This window comes from Acipenser ruthenus, unplaced genomic scaffold (assembly GCF_902713425.1).
Source record: "Acipenser ruthenus unplaced genomic scaffold, fAciRut3.2 maternal haplotype, whole genome shotgun sequence".
NCBI lineage: Eukaryota > Metazoa > Chordata > Actinopteri > Acipenseriformes > Acipenseridae > Acipenser > Acipenser ruthenus.
This window is the reverse complement of record NW_026708500.1, coordinates 21,345-38,996: the sequence shown is the minus strand read 5'-3', so window position 1 is coordinate 38,996 and position 17,652 is coordinate 21,345. Positions and strand designations below refer to the sequence as shown.

Below are 17,652 nucleotides of genomic sequence, written 5' to 3'. Positions count from 1 at the left end.
GGCAGCACTTTACTGTAGTCTTATATGGCTGGAAAGAGAAAAGCGATGCGCATCAACACAGAAATTCAGTGTAAATAAAATGTCTCTGTTAGATGCTGTGCGCTTGCTAAAGCATGCTTGGAACTCTGTCAGTCAGCAAACAATGCAACGTTGCTTTAAAAAATTGGGGACAATGTGGGAATGGACCTGATTATGGACTAGGGAAGGGGATGGGAGTACTCTAAATAATGTGTGTTTGTAAACCGCGTTCTCTCTGTGTTTTGGTGCTTGTGTGACTTAGAGCTGAAAGACTGCCTGTGTGTGAGAGCGTCACTGAGGGGATGGGAGCAGGTCTAACACGACCAGTCAGAGAGGGAATGTTGGACCAATGAGTGAGGAAAGGGGAGGGACTTGGGTGTGTGTGTGGCGATGACAGTTTGAAAGGGAGAAGCGGGATCTGGCAGTGGGAGAACTGAGAGAGACAGTTAAGGAGGTTGAGTTTGTGAGTGAGAGGAGAGGAATGCGAGCCATTGTTCACTAAAAGCTAAACCATAAATAAATACAGCAGTTTCCTACTGCTTTGAACCACAACTGTTTGTCTCATTGTATCCTGGAAATCCCGCAGCTCAGCACTACAATATGTAAATAAATCCTGTTTGCCCGCGGGGCGTATCAACTTCAACCTCCGTCACAATCTCCTGCCTGACACTCAGCAGCGAATGCACGCATCCACATGGCAGACAGCTACTCTGTCACAAGCATTAATACCCTGTATCTTTCTAAGCAAAGGATTTAGGGGAGCTCCGTAATAAGAGCTGAGCTCCCCTAAATCTCATAATATAGTACAGTAATTGTTACAGCTATGTATAATTAGTCCCCATGGAAATCTGCAGTCAAATTTCCTAAAAAACTGCAAAGAAAAAAGTGTGTTTTCTGCAAAGAACTTGTCAAATTCTGCAGGCAAAGACTTTTTAATGAAAAACAGTGTTAACGAGTATTAATAAAGAAGAAAAAGTAAGTCACGTTACTAAAATCTGAAAAAAACAGAAATGCCATATTTTATGGAAATCAAAGAAAAAAACACATACAATAGAGAGAGTTCACTTTTTGTTTTTAAACTGTTACAGCACTGACTATTGGATGTCATTTTTAAAAATATACAAAAAAATAAATGAAATACAGTTATGGTCAAAACATGACTATTTAATTACATTAGTAATAATATTTGCCTAGCAGAGTAAGATTTTAGTGGTGCATTGGGATTCAAATTAGCATTGGTACATTTTACAAATGCACTGTTTACTGTGTACGAGGCTTGGAGCATTTTTGTACAAATGTAACGGTATTTTTTAGAAACATTTGTTGTTCACCAAAATGTTGTAATTTTAAAACATATCCACATCAAGACAGCACATAAATAGTTTGGAAGCTGTGACAAGCAGTTGGAAACAGTGACAGGCAACACTGATTGGCTGATAAACTAGCATTTTTGTTTCTTTGACCAAGGCCACGATTTGAAAGTGCTACCATCACATACCACAAAACAAACAGGAAAGTAACTATTTAAAAAAAAAAAAAAAAGTTCACAAAAATCTTACGTCATCCCAAGCAATCAGATAATATCTATTATAGTTCGCCGCCCCCTTCCTTTTTGAGCATTCATGTTACTACACCAAAAACGGGTGTATTTCCATATATAATTAGAATGACATCTTTCAGGACCTGCAGCATAGGGAGTACAAGCAAGGTCCTAATTGTTTTTCTCTGACCTTTCACATAGGAGTAACAGAACAACGCTTTGCTTTGAACTTGCGACTAATCTATGAAATCCTTTTGTAAACAAACAAAAATAATAATAATAATCTTACCTCATTTCGTTCTTCAGTGGTCGTTGTCACGGTCTTCCGCTGTTTTAACAGAAGCTATGACGGTGAGTTATTGGAAATACTGGACTTGCATTTTGCATTTGTGCCGTTATATTTCGGTGCTAATTTAGATGTGTTTCCAGAGCTCACCGATGGCCTTATGAATCTCTCTATAGCTGAACTAAATCTCACACTGAAACCCTGCCACACTTCTCACTATACAAATAGCGTGTATATGCGCTATAACATGTACAGTAATAGTAGGGAGCAAATGTTTGAGTTATCATTTTTTCAGGGAATCCTGGAGGGAATATATAATAGTATTTAAAACAGGATTCATTTTACCACCTTTTTACATATCCGCCCTTATTCTGGTCCCAGCGCAGTCAGATACGCGATGTATTACTGTCGTTTTTATTGCATTTTATTGCATACATCTTTTGTATTAGTGTAATGAGTGTCTTAATAAAGATTTTTAACCGCATACACGCTTGTTTGTTTTGACTACTGTACTGGTGATTGGGGTACATTTTAAATGTCAGGTTCTTGTGTAGGAGTTTATACCATCCATCGCTTACTGCGGGTGAATCACGTTAACACAAACGCACCTGTTCTAAGTGGTGGTGAATGTACTGCAATTAGTTTTGTAGCTTCTACAGTCCGTAGTTATTACTCTCTTATTAGAACAGGAGCAAAAAGAAAGAAAAATCCTGGCATAGGAATAAGGAACATGCAGTGCTAGAAAGTTAGAAAGCCAAAAAAGAACAATCACATTGATTTATATGTATACTGATTAGTTTTGTAGTATTTCTAAATGTAGCACTATTGAATATTTTATAGCTATGCATGAAACAACGGAACCTAACTGTAATATATACTGTATAACTATGGGTATGGAAACTGGTAACTAAATAATAAAATAGTGGCACTGTACTGCATATATAAAATATTGAGACCAATTGAGAACAGTCAAATGAACATAATATCATCATTGTGTACGTGTTCAGTAAATGAAAAACAAGATACTCAATTACAGTGCTTTAAGTGCCTTCCCCGATGCTGAGCCTGTGGGTGGTGTTGTGTGTTTCAGAAACCAAGCCAGCCTGCATCTTCCACGGGGTGGAGTACTTTGATGGGGACATGTTTCGCATGGACGCCTGCCGCTTCTGCCGCTGCCAGGGTGGCGTCTCGATCTGTTTCTCTGCGCAGTGTGGGGTGCTGCACTGCGACAGATACTATGTGCCAGAGGGAGAGTGTTGCCCCGTCTGTGAAGGTAAACATCACATGAACAGTAAACATTTGGAGAATATACAGTTGCCTGTACCTTGGAGCTTGATCTCCTCAGATATCAGAATCTAAGATGCTTGGGCTTCGTTAATTTGTTTATGGCACCTCTTAGAGGCCCTCTGTCCGGTAGGCCAGAGGTCATCCAATGCCCCTGCATTGTGTTAGAGGGCACTGTGCTGTGGGTGGTGCTGCCGTTCAGATAGTCATTTCTGCTTTGTAGGCATTAACCCTATATTTTCACGTTACTTTCAAACAGCATTTAATTTTTATTTTATTTTACTGTAACATGCCCCAAACATTAAATGGATCACCCAAAGTGTCTTATAGAAGCAAGAGCATGTGCCATCTAGTGACATGCCACTTTGGTATGTTCTGTACAGACGGTGCTGGCGCTTTGATACTTTGGCTGATCTTTCCTACTATAGTAGCCCACAGCTAATTCCAATTCCAATAATTCCAATAAGAACCACAACATCATAAACTGAAAAGAATTGCCAACATCATAAAAAGGTAAAGGGACAGTAAAAAAATGTTACTTTCTCTCATAGAAAAAAAGTGTATTCCCTCCCAGAAAAAAGCATTTATCAGTATAGGGTTAAAGATTATGTGGGACTCTTTTGAAGAATAGCCATGTTGTCAACTCTAGCTACATCCCAAAAGCATGCATAGAAAATCCCCCTGCCATAAGTTTGCGGAGATGCATATCCCTGGAGACAAGTATATACAGTAGTGGAGGCACAAGTACGGTACATCTGTCATATTTTTTACATATATATGAAGAACTGCTTGTCCCATTGTGATGACACTTGGCAAGGTAATAGTTCGGAAAAGTTAAAGGTAAAATGTAATAGTTTTTTAGACACAGTTACTTTGCAGTTGGCTCTTAAGCACACTGAATATATGTCAATTATGTAATACATTTTATTATGGCTAGACTATCTAATAATTTGAAATGAATGCGTTATGCAGCAGTGCTGTGCATGGGAATAAGCTACAAGTCCTTCTACAGCTGGATGGAAATAGCAGCGCATAAACAAGCTGTTATAAACGAGTTGTCTTTCAAAATAAAAGTTCCGGAGGATGATGTCATGATGACTTCAGACTAGAATGTTAATTCCAAGAGGTTAAATTGATTTTTTCTTTTTTTTTTTTTGGCTTCTCTCGGCTCATATCGGTCTCACTCGGCCATTAAAAGGTTTTCTCTGCTTTTTCTGGAGAAAAAACGACTAGAGACGTGTGCTTGACGTCTTTTTGATGATGTCGGACAGGGTCTGACATCGGACCGGAAGGGAATAATTGTAATCTCGGACCTGGTCCAATATAGGACCGCAAAGGGTTGGTCCTATTGAGGCCGATAGAAGCCGAGAGAAGCTGAAAAAAAAAAAGCTGAAATGTTGAAACAAGCACTGATATACGATAACATTGAAATGAATCAAAGTTCAATATTGTCTAAACCTTAAATCATATGCCAAATTAATCCATCATATTTATAGCCAGAATTCTATGATTACTATAACATATATATTCATGTTTAAGTCAAACTTTTGATTGCACTTGGATATGAATGTAGTTTTGATGGTAAGATAGGATATTGTGGTAACACCTTAGAATACTTCATAGTAAAGTATTGTTTATACTTAGCTAAAGGCAGGTCTTGAGAAGGTATCCAAAAACATGTTTACTTGTCTCAAGATAGCTTAAGGATTTATGTTACAATTACTTTATCATAACTTTTACCACTACATGTTTCAAACATATTCTACCATAGCACTTCTCTTACACTGTCTTGTACACTAGGTATTCAGTACATATTTTACTATAGCAATACAGCCTAGAGGTACGAGTTCACTGCTTTGGATACTTTATACCTGCTCCATACACGGCAGCTGCACCATGTAGAGTTGCTACACAACGATTTGGTAGCAGATTTTAATAACAACTTTTGTTTACGTAATATGCATTATACAAATCCAAAGATTGAATTTTGCATTTGAGTGACATTTAATGTGTGATTTATAGTATGCACACATTTAATTTGTTTGTTTAAAAAAAAAAAACTATCATCACTGCAAATGCGTCTCTGTTTTAATAATTGGGAGTATGGAATAGAGTCACGACAAGCTTTCGGATGTGAAGAGTATGGGTGTTTCTTTGTAGAAAATGGTGGTGTTGATGGCAGGATTAGAAACAAAGATGGTGATGTCTGAAAATTATATATTTTTAGAGATGTTCCATGCATACGCCAAAGCTGGATGGAACTGGTCAATAAAATTAATGAAATAATTTAATTCTTCATTAGTGTTAATTGAGATGCAGAATATTTAATCAATGTATATAAGATAGATGTATTTCCTCTGAATTCTTGAAAAACTTTCTTTTCAATCCATCCTATAAAAAGGGCCCCATGCTGACACCTCTTACTTGTTTATAAAACTTTCCATGAAAGGAAAAACAATTAAAAGAAGGACAAGTTCCGCAAATTTCAGAAGAATATGGGTTGCAGGTTCTTTTACTGTCCGTTTATCAAGGAAGTGCTTCAGTGCTTGTAAACCATCACTGTTGGGGATAACTGTGTAGAGGCTTTTGATATCCACTGTGAAGAGAATGCGATTTTCACCTTTTCTATGTAAGGCAAAAGTATCTAGTATTTGCAAAAAATGTGGGTTTTCTACAGTTAGATTAGATGCAGATTTTGGTAGTAAGTTATTAGAGATGGCAGTCATGATTGTAGATGTGATTGTTGTTTGAGGCTATTGGATAAGCGCATATGTAGAGAGAGAGAGAGAGAAAATGACTAGGAATAGTTATGTTCTGGAAGACATGGATCTCTTGGCCTTGAAGCGTTTATTAGTTAATTAACATTTAACCAGGAAACACATTAAGACCGACTATGCAAAAAAAGCATTATGTTAGATTCAGTACTATAAGTGAATGTATAAGTACAAACATATAACCTAATAATTCCAGCCATTTACTTCCTAATTATATAATATCCTAAACTGGATATGGCATGTACTTGCATTGGTGACTTCACAGGTTCTCACTTTTCTAAAAAAAAAAAAAAAAGTTACTATGTGTTGTAAGATAGCGGGTTGTGAGAGACAGCAGGGAGGGGGTTAAAACCTCCCTGCGAGAGAAATGCACCTTTTTGTTAATTGTTTTGATGGATTGCTTTATTGTTTCATTTAATTTGCTAATTGTTTAGTTTAATTGTTTTATTATTAATTATCATCCGCACCTGGGCGTTATGAGGGAATTAGACCCAGGTGCGGGAGTTTAAAAGGAGAGCAGGCAGTCTGCTCGGGGCTGCTGAGGAGAAGGAGGCAGAAGAGGTGCTCTGTCTCCGAGGAGAGAGAGAGAGAGAGAGAGAGAGAGAGAGAGAGAGAGAGAGAGAGAGAGAGAGAGAGAGAGAGAGAGAGAGAGAGAGAGTGTGTGAGATGAGAGTGAGAGAGAGAGAGAGTGAGAGAGAGTGAGAGAGAGAGTGAGAGAGAGTGAGAGTGAGAGTGAGAGTGTGAGTGTTTATTTTGCTTTTGTATTTGTTTTATTTTGTGTTTATTAAAAAAAATAGCGCAAACGCGCTTGAAAAATCCACCTCTGTGTTCTGGGTCGTATTTTTAAAGGGGCAACGAACCCGAGTGGGTCTAGTCTTTTACAGTGTGCAAATCTGTAAGTAATTTGTGCTACCAAGTCAAAGTTATTCAGCTTCAAAGTTTTAACTAAAATTATGTTTCTCCTTTTGGCTTTCACACTTTCTGATATCTCTAAGTTGGCATAAAACCCAGTCCTATTTAGGTTGAATGTAGACTCTAAATTAGAAATCAAATACGATTGCCTTAAAAATAGACTGAACTGTAAGCAAAATGTAAAGCCAGTAATCATGCTATTTGTTGTCCAACCAAGTTCCCCCAAAAAAGATACCTACCAGATAGATGTATTGATTTTGCTAAATCAGGAATTCCAAACTTGATTCTGCCTCACCCATCTGTATTATCGCCCTCAGATCCCATCTACCCTGTGCTCAACTTTGCTGGCTGTTACGTCAACGGACAGATCTTAGCGCACGGTGACCACTGGAGAGAGGATGACTGCACTTTCTGCCAGTGTATCAGTGGGGATGCCCGCTGTGTGGCGGCAGCGTGTGGCCATAGCTGTCTGAACCCCGTGGATGTCCCTGGGGAGTGCTGTCCGGTGTGTGAAGGTAAGAAATGCTTGGAGAAAGGGTGGGAATGTTTAAGGATCTTGAAAATGTGCTTAGGGGTAGCATTGTCCTTTTAACACTTAAGTGGCTTATTTTGTATTTATCTTTTGAAAGACTCTTCCAGGATGTAATTCTAATTTATATCAGTTTTGTGTTTTTTGGGGGTTCCTTGTTAACAAGAATTGCAATTGAATCTAATAAAAGAGAATCATAACAGCTCCATAAACACTATACTCGCTCAGCCTTGCACATCTTCCTGTTTCGTGTGAACATTTTGTTTTGTACTGCTGCCATTTTCAGGACAACTTTGGAAATTAAACTTTCATTAGTCTCAAAGGTTCTCTTCCTAGAAAAAGAAAGAAAAATGTACTACCCATCAATGGAAATCATTGCCAGTTGCTAGGTTACAGGTAATAAGAAAGTGTATGGGTTTGATTGAAACAATATTTAACGACTTACTGTTTGAGAGCGTAGGACACTTGATATAAAACAAATGAAATCAAAATATTTGTGGTATAAATAAGATAACTGATTATTGATGATTTGTCTACCGTGCTTCATTTATTGTAGGGTTCTCACTCTTTCTCACTTAAAATTACATCATACTGGTCTTCTAGGAGGCAGGTAAAACCAGCTTGTTCAAAAACTACCAACTTTGTACAAGACCAAAGCTTGGTTTGTACAAACCCCCTTTAACTCAGTGCAGTAAATGCCTCTGAGGCCCTTTCTTATGCTATGCCTGTTCAATTTGAACCCGGACATTAATAATATGTCTTACTAATGTTTTAATTTTTGCATGCGACACCACCTTTCTATTGGCCACAGTGAAGGTTTGACCTTAAGGTCTGGTTCTTCTACACAAGGGGCTTCGTACAGTGATGCATTTTAGAACAGTCACACTCAGAAATGCTGGAAGCAGTGGACCAGAATGGCATTCACTGTGACAACTGGAGTCTGCCCATATGGATTTTTGCTGTACTTAAGGTTAGCTTAAGCAAGGGAGTCAGTTGTGTGTCTTTGAGAGATTACTTTATTTGCTCTGTCCAGAAAATTGTTAGCGAACACCAATCGACTTCTTTAACATCATCAATACTGTTGCTGTATCCTGTGTATTCCAAATTGTTTCAAATTACATTTGCACCAGTTTGACTTTAGGGTTAGGGTAATACAATGAAATATTACACATTTAATTGATAATATCTTTTAAAAATAGCTGTCCGTGAAAACATCTCCCCAGTTAAAAATATAAAAATAAACATCTATGTGTGTTTTTGAGTGTTGCACTGTTTTTTAGCTGTATCTTCATAACCGCTCAACTAATTGTGATAATTGTGATTAGAAATGCTATAAGCATCCCATAGGGTAACACAATAAAGCTCCTAGTGACATGCGTTTGTATGTGAGATAATGAAGGCTATTGTCATGGTGACCTACATTGTCATGGTTCTATAAGGTGTTTTTCATGTCCTTAGCAGTGCTCCCCCTTTATAACGCTGTAGTCGGCAGTCATAGTTAAGAGACCATGCTATTTATTTTCTGTTTTATAACAAGAATACTAGTGTTAGTGTAATGGCTTTATGGGGCAAATGGGAGCTATGACCGTACCGCCTTATAACCTGTTCCGCAGTATAAAGGGCCGCCTTATAAAGGGGGAGGGCTATACATGCTACTGTGGCAATATTGCTTGTTTACAAAGTTAACATTTTTTACTTAAAATCCTTTTTTTTATTATTCTAATTTGTTTAATTTGGAAATACAAAACTAAACAGCTTTTATTTAGATTTAAAAAATAATATTATAAATAAATACTGAATACAAATGAAGGGTATGCCCTTGAGTGAGTGTTAGAAAATACATAAATAACCATATAGATCTATTAAATTGTTTAATTCCCCAATAAAGTAATTTGTAGGTACTTCTTCTGTTGCTCGCTTTAATAACAGTTTAATTTCCATGTTTTTTTGGAGATGTGTTTTTTAATTCTTTTATGTTTTCTTTTTATTGATGTATAATTATCACCACTGGGAGTTCTTTTATCTCATAATGGCTAATTTATTGAAACCTGAGGCATGAAACATGATGTGCAATTCCTGCTATATGTGTGTGTTGCAAAACAAGAAAAGGGGAAAAATAGACTGTAGTTCCTGCATATATCAGTATTTACCATATCTAGACATTTTTGCTAAAAAGAAAAGAAAGGAAGTTTCTGAGTTCAACTATGGGGACTGTATTTTTTATTAATGAAGAAAAGGGTATGGAATGTGAACTATGAGGGTGGAAAACATGTAGTCACTCATGGAATGATATGAATGTTTTCACAGAGAGCTTCTGTAAACATCTACTGTGTGGTTTGAAGGGGCACTGTTAGTTAGCTTTGGACAGGGGAATAAATTTAGACAAGCACCTAACAGCTAACTGAAGCATAGTTATACAGGTCACACTTAGGAGTCTGACTCTTGATATTGCCTCTCCCCCAAGGGGTTGAGGCATTATTTAATTAATTCACATTGGTAGGAGTTTTGCAAACTGGGTATTTAGAACCATTAAAATCCTGCAGGGTCACTGAAATACTGCTTAGTCTAGTCACCTCCTAATCTCACTGGAATTCATTTGAATTTAATTGATACTATTGTGACAGTCACACAGATATATTAACTTAAAGGAAAGCAAAAAGAAAAGGTCATATTATAATGATGTTATGGATTTTGTTGCCTTGTATTGTATTATTTTGTATTGTTGTTACTGACCTGTGCCACTAGGAGTGGCAAGTGAGTACGGGAAAGGAAGGAACATAAATCTATTTTTTGGATTACTGGAAGTCGCTGAGCTTTCATTGTTCTATTGGATACTGTGCCGGCTCAACTTTGCTCTTTTTCGCTGAAGGATTCTGTTAGGGGCGTTTCATATTAGGCTCGGGACTGAGTAAGATCGGTCTGTGACCAGGACACTAATATATCTACATAGATAGAAATATCTCGCTTCGGAACTAACCTTTCTGAACTTTGGACTGAGACGGGCGTCTGTTTGAAATGATCATTCAAATGGGCGTACTTCAGTGGCTTGTTTTAGTTTTGTTGGTAATGTTACGTTATGTTTTTTGTTTTTTTTTGTTTATTAACCTAACGTGTGCCGAGTTGTGTGTTGTGTATGAATATTAGTGTGGATACAAAGCAACAAATATATCGAGTTGTCCATAGAATTTTTTGTGAACCTGTTGGTTTATTTATTTTTTTCATTTCATATGAAGTTAACGGTCCTAGTCTTGAAAAAATATAGAGAGGGTTGTTACAATATAATACCAAAATTGAACTATTATACCAAAGGATGATATTGAGAAATGATGTGCCAAATTTGAGAGAATAATATCGATTTTTTATAATAAAATACATTTTAAATAACCCATTTTGTAGATGGTGCTGTCAAGCACAAAAGACAAGGTGAATTATTATTATTATTATTATTATTATTATTATTATTATTATTTTTTGCCATTTAAAATCCATCTGGTTTGTTTTTGAGGTTTTTTTTTTTCCTTAAAAGTGTTTGACAGTGTTGCTGGATACGTGACCGGTCAATTTGACTGGCATATTAAAAACAAAATAAATATTATAATGAAAGGACAAACAATTAAATATAAGTCCTAGTTTTATTCAGGAACATCATATAAAGCATCTACACAACTGAAACATTGTAAATAAACTGACATTTGAACAGAAATGTGTTTATATACAGACATATTACATACCCTCAAAAAACTGTAGAACAAAAAAATTGAAGATAAATTTGTGTATATACAGGTATATCATATACATACAAAACTGTACAACTGTAAATACGTAACAATTTAAAAAAAATAATAAATGGGTTTATATTGACTAAGCATTTATATACAGGAATACTATAATCAAAATGACATGAATAAATAAACATTTGAGCAGAATGGGCTTCATTTACAATTGTTTACAAAGTCTAAGTGGTGGCACAAATCACACAGATACTGTGCTTTTCAAAATATTCAGTGCACTTACCGCATTGTCCGTCTTTGCTGCATCAGAATCTTGTTTGGTAAAATTTGCAGTAATTCCAAACACTCTTTTCTGTCCTGCTTCTTCAGCGATCCATTTGCAGTGTGTATTGGGGTAACAATGAATTTCTTAGAAAAATGTGTGACTTATAGTAACCAGTGTAGACAAACAGCCTGGCGCCGTGAGCTGTCAAGGCTGATTGATGGGCTATCAGAGGCTCATCTCATTGAAACAACAGAACTGTCAACAGACAACTCGCTTGAGGGATGCAGACTGATACAATTAAACTTCAATACAGCTGTAAGTCCTGACTGATAAACAAATAATACCGCAACATTATTATTGTTATAATATGTATCGGCCAATTTGACCACGCATGGTCGGAATAGGTATGAAAGTATTTTACTATGCTAATTTTTGCAGCTACGCAATTCTTTCTTTGTCAGGGGAATTAGTACATATATTTAGGAAAAGTCAGGAAAGCACAGCTCCATATCTTAAACACACACACAGCAATTTAAATTTACACACACAGCAATTTAAATTTAAATGTATTTGCTTAAGATTGTAAGTCGCCCTGGATAAGGGCGTCTGCTAAGAAATAAATAATAATAATAATAATAATAATAATAATAAATTCCAAAACGGTCAAAATGACTGCCTTATTCGTTCTAGTGTTATGTTTACTGGAAATGTACTTTTGACTGGATTTAAGGATGCAACTATAGTTTTATTGGCCAAATAACAAACTCTTATTGGCAAGAAACAATTTAATTTTGTACAGGAAATACCATGTTCCTTCAAATTTAAGACGTGTTTTTTTAACCACTTTTTGCTTCTCAAAGATAGTCTGCATCTTAAATTAGAGTACAGTAGTGATGCCTGTATTAAAATCACCAACAAAAGACGTGACTACCAGAGTACACAAGCAGCAGTGTGACTGGCTGCCGAGAAACAACAAACCAAAACATTACTGCCCGATCTCGAATCATCCATGACAAACAGGCAGCATTTTCAAAGAAGTATCATTAGCTTCCTGAGTATTTCAAAAAGAAGCTTTTACAATTTCAGCGTTTCTAACAAACAGTACCAGCTTAGACAGATCGGAAATGCTGATCAGAGCCCCATATTTTTCGACATACCAAACAATACCACAGTTCAAAAAATGAGAGAAAAACAGATGTGAGTAATAATAACTGGAAATGAGAAGCAGCACATAACGCACATTAATGCTCTGTGTGATATCAGACGACCGCAGACTGCCTAATTGAGGTTGTGTCTTTGTAAATGCATATTTAATTTTTTTACATTTGCAGCAGTGTAGTGTTTCTATTATCAGATTCTTCTGTGAAAAACAGTAGAGACATATTCACTTTAAAAATAACTGCATATTTCAAACAGAATACAAGCGTGATGTGTTTTTCCTTCTCACAAGCTCCTTGGGAATGCCCAAGTGGGTGTTTCCATTAAATTAAATTCTATTCAGCTCTTTGTTGGAAGTGTGCAATGCGTGTGTATGGTTATTATGGTAACAGTATGATATTAATGCTTTGATTTGAATTGTTTTGTATATTTTTGTTTGTGATGTGTATCGTGCAGTACGAAATAAAATTAACAGTAATTCTAAGGGAAATTGCCTATATATATATATATATATATATATATATATATATATATATGTATATATAATATATATATATGCCTATGTATATTGCAGCTAAGGGTTAAACTCTGATTATTCTTTAGTAATGTGCGGCCCGCTATACACATTAGGTTAAACTGGTTTTCTGGATATGCGGCTTGTGATAAAAGTTTGGTTGCGAACCTTTGATTTAGATCAGGCAGAGGAATTACTTTGAAATCAATATTTAATGATTTTTGTTTTAGCCAGTCAAATAGGACTTGGAACATAAGAACATAAGAAAGTTTACAAACGAGAGGAGGCCATTCAGCCCATCTTGCTTGTTTGGTTGTTAGTAGCTTATTGATCCCAGAATCTCATCAAGCAGCTTCTTGAAGGATCCAGGGTGTCAGCTTCAACAACATTACTGGGGAGTTGGTTCCAGACCCTCACAATTCTCTGTGTAAAAAAGTGCCTCCTATTTTCTTTTCTGAATGCCCCTTTATCTAATCTCCATTTGTGACCCCTGGTCCTTGTTTCTTTTTTCAGGTGAAAAACGTCCCCTGGGTCGACATTGTCAATACCTTTTAGGATTTTGAATGCTTGAATCAGATCACCACGTAGTCTTCTTTGTTCAAGACTGAATAGATTCAATTCTTTTAGCCTGTGTGCCTTTTAAACCCGGGATAATTCTGGTTGCTCTTCTTTGCACTCTTTCTAGAGCAGCAATATCCTTTTTGTAACGAGGTGACCAGAACTGAACACAATATTCTAGGTGAGGTCTTACTAATGCATTGTAAAGTTTTAACATCACTTCCCTTGATTTAAATTCAACACTTCTCACAATATATCCAAGCATCTTGTTGGCCTTTTTTATAGCTTCCCCACATTGTCTAGATGAAGACATTTCTGAGTCAACATAAACTCCTAGGTCTTTTTCATAGATTCCTTCTTCAATTTCTCGCATATGATATTTATAATGTACATTTGTATTGCCTGCGTGCAGTACTTTACACTTTTCTCTATTAAATGTAATTTGCCATGTGTCTGCCCAGTTCTGAATGCTGTCTGGATCATTTTGAATGACCTTTGCTGCTGCAACAGTGTTTGCCACTCCTCCTATTTTTGTGTCGCCTGCAAATTTAACAAGTTTGCTTATTATACCAGAATCTAAATCATTAATGTAGATTAGGAATAGTAGAGGACCTAATACTGATCTCTGTGGTACTCCACTGGTTACCTCACTCTATTTTGAGGTTTCTATTCTAATCAGTACTTTCTGTTTTCTACATGTTAACCACTCCCTAATCCATGTGCATGCATTGCCTTGAATTCATACTGCGTTCAGTTTGAGAATTAATTTTTTATGCAGGACTTTGTCAAAAGCTTTCTGGAAATCTAAATAAACCATGTCGTATGCGTTGCAATTATCCGATCGATGTTGCATCCTCAAAAAAATCAAGCAGGTTTAGTTAGACACGTTCTCCCTTTCCTAAAACCATGCTGACTGTCTCCCAGGATATTGTTACCATATAGGTAATTTTCCATTTTAGATCTTATTATAGTTTCCATAAGTTTACATATAATAGAAGTCAGGTTTATTGGTCTGTATTATTATTATTTTATTTCTTAGCAGACGTTCTTATCCAGGGCGACTTACAATTGTTACAAGATATCACATTATACACATTATACATTATTCAGATATCACATTATTATTATTGTGTCTCCCTTTTTGTGGATCGTATTACGTTTGCAATTTTCCAGTCTGTCGGTACAACCCCTGTGTCAAGAGACTGTTGCATGATCTTGGTTAGTGGTCATAAATAACTTCTTTCATTTCTTTGAGTACTATTGGGAGGATCTCATCCGGCCCAGGGGATTTGTTTATTTTAAGAGCTCCTAGTCCCTTTATGCTAAAGTTATTTAAAACTGGATAGGAACAGGTCGACCATGTGGGGCATGTTGTCCGTGTCCTCCTTTGTAAAAACCTGTGAAAAGTAATCATTTAATATATTTGCTATTTTTTTTTTTTCTTTGTCTATGATTTTGCTATTTGTGTCTCTTAGACATTTACCCTCCTCATTGAATGTTCTCTTGCTGTTATAATATTAGAAAAACATTTGGAATTGGTTTTAGCTCCCTTAGCAATGGTGATTTCTATCTCTCTCTTGGCCTTTCTAACTTCCTTTTTGACTTGTGTTTGCAGTTCCAAGTACTCTTTCCGTGTACTTTGTTTTTGGTCCCTTTAAACACTCTCTAAAGTGCCTTTTTTCGCTGAATATTTTTTTAATTGATCTATTAAACCATTTTGGCCATTTGTCTACTTTGGGATGTATTGTTTTGCGCCTCTAGTACTACATTTTTAAAAAACAGCCATCCTTTTTCTGTGGATGTTTTCTCTATTTTACTCCAATCTACTTCTGTTAATCTCTGTTTCATACTTTCATAGTTTGCTTTTCTAAAATTGTAAACCTTAGCTTAAGTCATTACTTTTGGGGTTTTAAAAATCACTTCAAATGAGACCATGTTGTGGTCTAAGTTTGCCAATGGCTCTCTGACCTCTGTTTTAGTTATTCTGTCTTCGTTATTTCAAAAGACTAAATCAAGGCATGCCTCCCCTCTAGTCGGTGCCTTGACGAATTGCGTTAGGAAGCAGTCATTTGTCATTTCCACCATTTCAATTTCATCCGTCGTGCTTCCCACCAGGTTTATATGGGGGAAGTTGAAATCCCCCATTAGTATGGCTTTTCCTTTTCTACACGCATTTCTAATGTCATTGTATAACAGATTATTTTGCTCTGAGTCTGAATTTGGCGGTCTATAGCATGCTCCTATTATTATGCCGTTTGAATTTTTGTCCATGTTTCTGACCCATATTGATTCGCGTTGTTTTCTTTGTCCAGATTTTAACACCTGGGCTTCAAGAGTATTTCTTATGTATAGCGCTACCCCTCCGCCTCTTCTGTTCTGCCTGTCTTTCCTATACAGTGTGTACCCACTAATACTAGATTTGTCTCCATCACTCTCAGACAACCAAGTTTCTGTAACACCTATCACGTCGTAGTTTCTTGTTAGTGCAGTAGCTTCAAGTTCTAACATTTTGTTTCTGAGACTTCTAGCATTAAGATAAATACATTTAATAGCTGTCTTACCTGAGCTGTTGCCTTTGGCAATGGTCTTTTGTGTATTTCTTCTTTTTCTTTTTCTATGCCCAGAAGCAGCGCTTCAGTAATTTCAAGATGCCTAGTACTTACTTTGTTTTCACCACTTGAATTAGTGTTGGTGTCCGATTCAGAAATCTCAAAATCTAATCTAGAGTTTGGGTTCCCAAAAGATAAATAATGACATAAATCTCATGTCATCTTTTTTTTAAATCTTTTTTATTGGTTTTCAGTAGAATAACAAAAAGCGGTATCACAGTAATAATACAGCTTATATTAATCATTAAGACAAAAAGTATGTTGTGATTAAACCTTTCCCGCCCATCCCAACCCGCCCACAAAGAAAAACTTTCAAAAAAAAATGAAAAACATGTTTCACATATCACACATGTAAGCACAGAGCATATACAAAAAAATAAACCACACACACAAGAAAAGAGAAAGAAAGAAGAAAAAAAGGAAAGGAGGATCGGGGGATTGATGTGAGGTTGTCTGTTTATAAGGCGACTCATCATGGTATTGATTGAATTTGTAATTGTTCAACATAAAAAAGGAAGGGCTGCCATCTATCATAGAACTTGTTAGTGAATCCACGCAGGGTGAATTTAATTTTTTTCCAATTTCAAGAATTGCATAACATCCCTAACCCAATGGATATGAGAAGCTGGGGTAACCTGCTTCCATTTAAGCAAAATTGAACGTCTAGCCAGAAGTGCAGCAAAAGCCAGAGTATCAAATTGAGTTCTGAGCAAAGGGACATCATCAGGCACCACCCTGAACAGAGCAATAAGCGGAGAAGATTCGATATGAAGTTCAAAAATTTGGGAGAAACAATTAAATATAAAACTCTAGAACCTGTGAAGTAGAGAGGCAGGAGCCTGCTTACATCTGTCACAGGTTGAGTCTAGTTCGGGATAGATCTTTGACAACCTCACCTTTTGACCAGTGTAAGCGATATACCATTTTAAACTGTATCAGAGCATGCTTGGCACAAGCGGGAGAAGTGTGAACTCACAACAAAACAGATTTCCACTCCTCCTCTGAGAACTGCAAACCAAGATCTGCTCCCACAAGTTTTTTAATGCTGATAGAGAGGGAATATTTAAAGAAGAAATAATTAAATCCATTTTAGAAATGGATCCTTTTAGTTCAGGGTTCAGTTCTAGAATAGAATCCATCCATCTAACACACTATATTGATCTAAAAATGACCTAAGTATATCAGCACATTTTGAAGGATTGTTTAAGGTAGGCCTAGATGTTGAACGGTCCAAAGAGGGTGATATTCCAAAATTAAAGTCTCCTCCCAGAATAAGGAAATGAGTGTCTAGATCCGGCAAAGAAGAAAGAAAGCTTGAAAGAAACTGAGTGTCATCCCAATTGGGAGCATAGACATTAGCCAATATCAGTGGAGTATTATAAAGTCTACCAGTAACTATAACAAAATGACCTTGAGGGTCCACCTTAGTCTGGGAAGCTACAAACGGTGTTGATTTATGAATTAGAATTGCTGC

General features: G+C 36.4%; 1 protein-coding gene across 1 annotated transcript; it reads left to right on the top strand.

Moving 5' to 3' along the window:
• Positions 1–2,900: 2,900 nt before the first annotated feature.
• LOC131733563 (cysteine-rich motor neuron 1 protein-like) lies at positions 2,901–7,351 on the top strand (the record flags this gene model as incomplete). Its single annotated transcript, XM_059021218.1, has 2 exons — positions 2,901–3,117; positions 7,132–7,351. Coding segments are annotated over exons 1-2 (437 nt in total), but the record flags the coding sequence as incomplete, so codon positions are not given.
• Between the last annotated feature and the right edge of the window lie 10,301 nt (positions 7,352–17,652).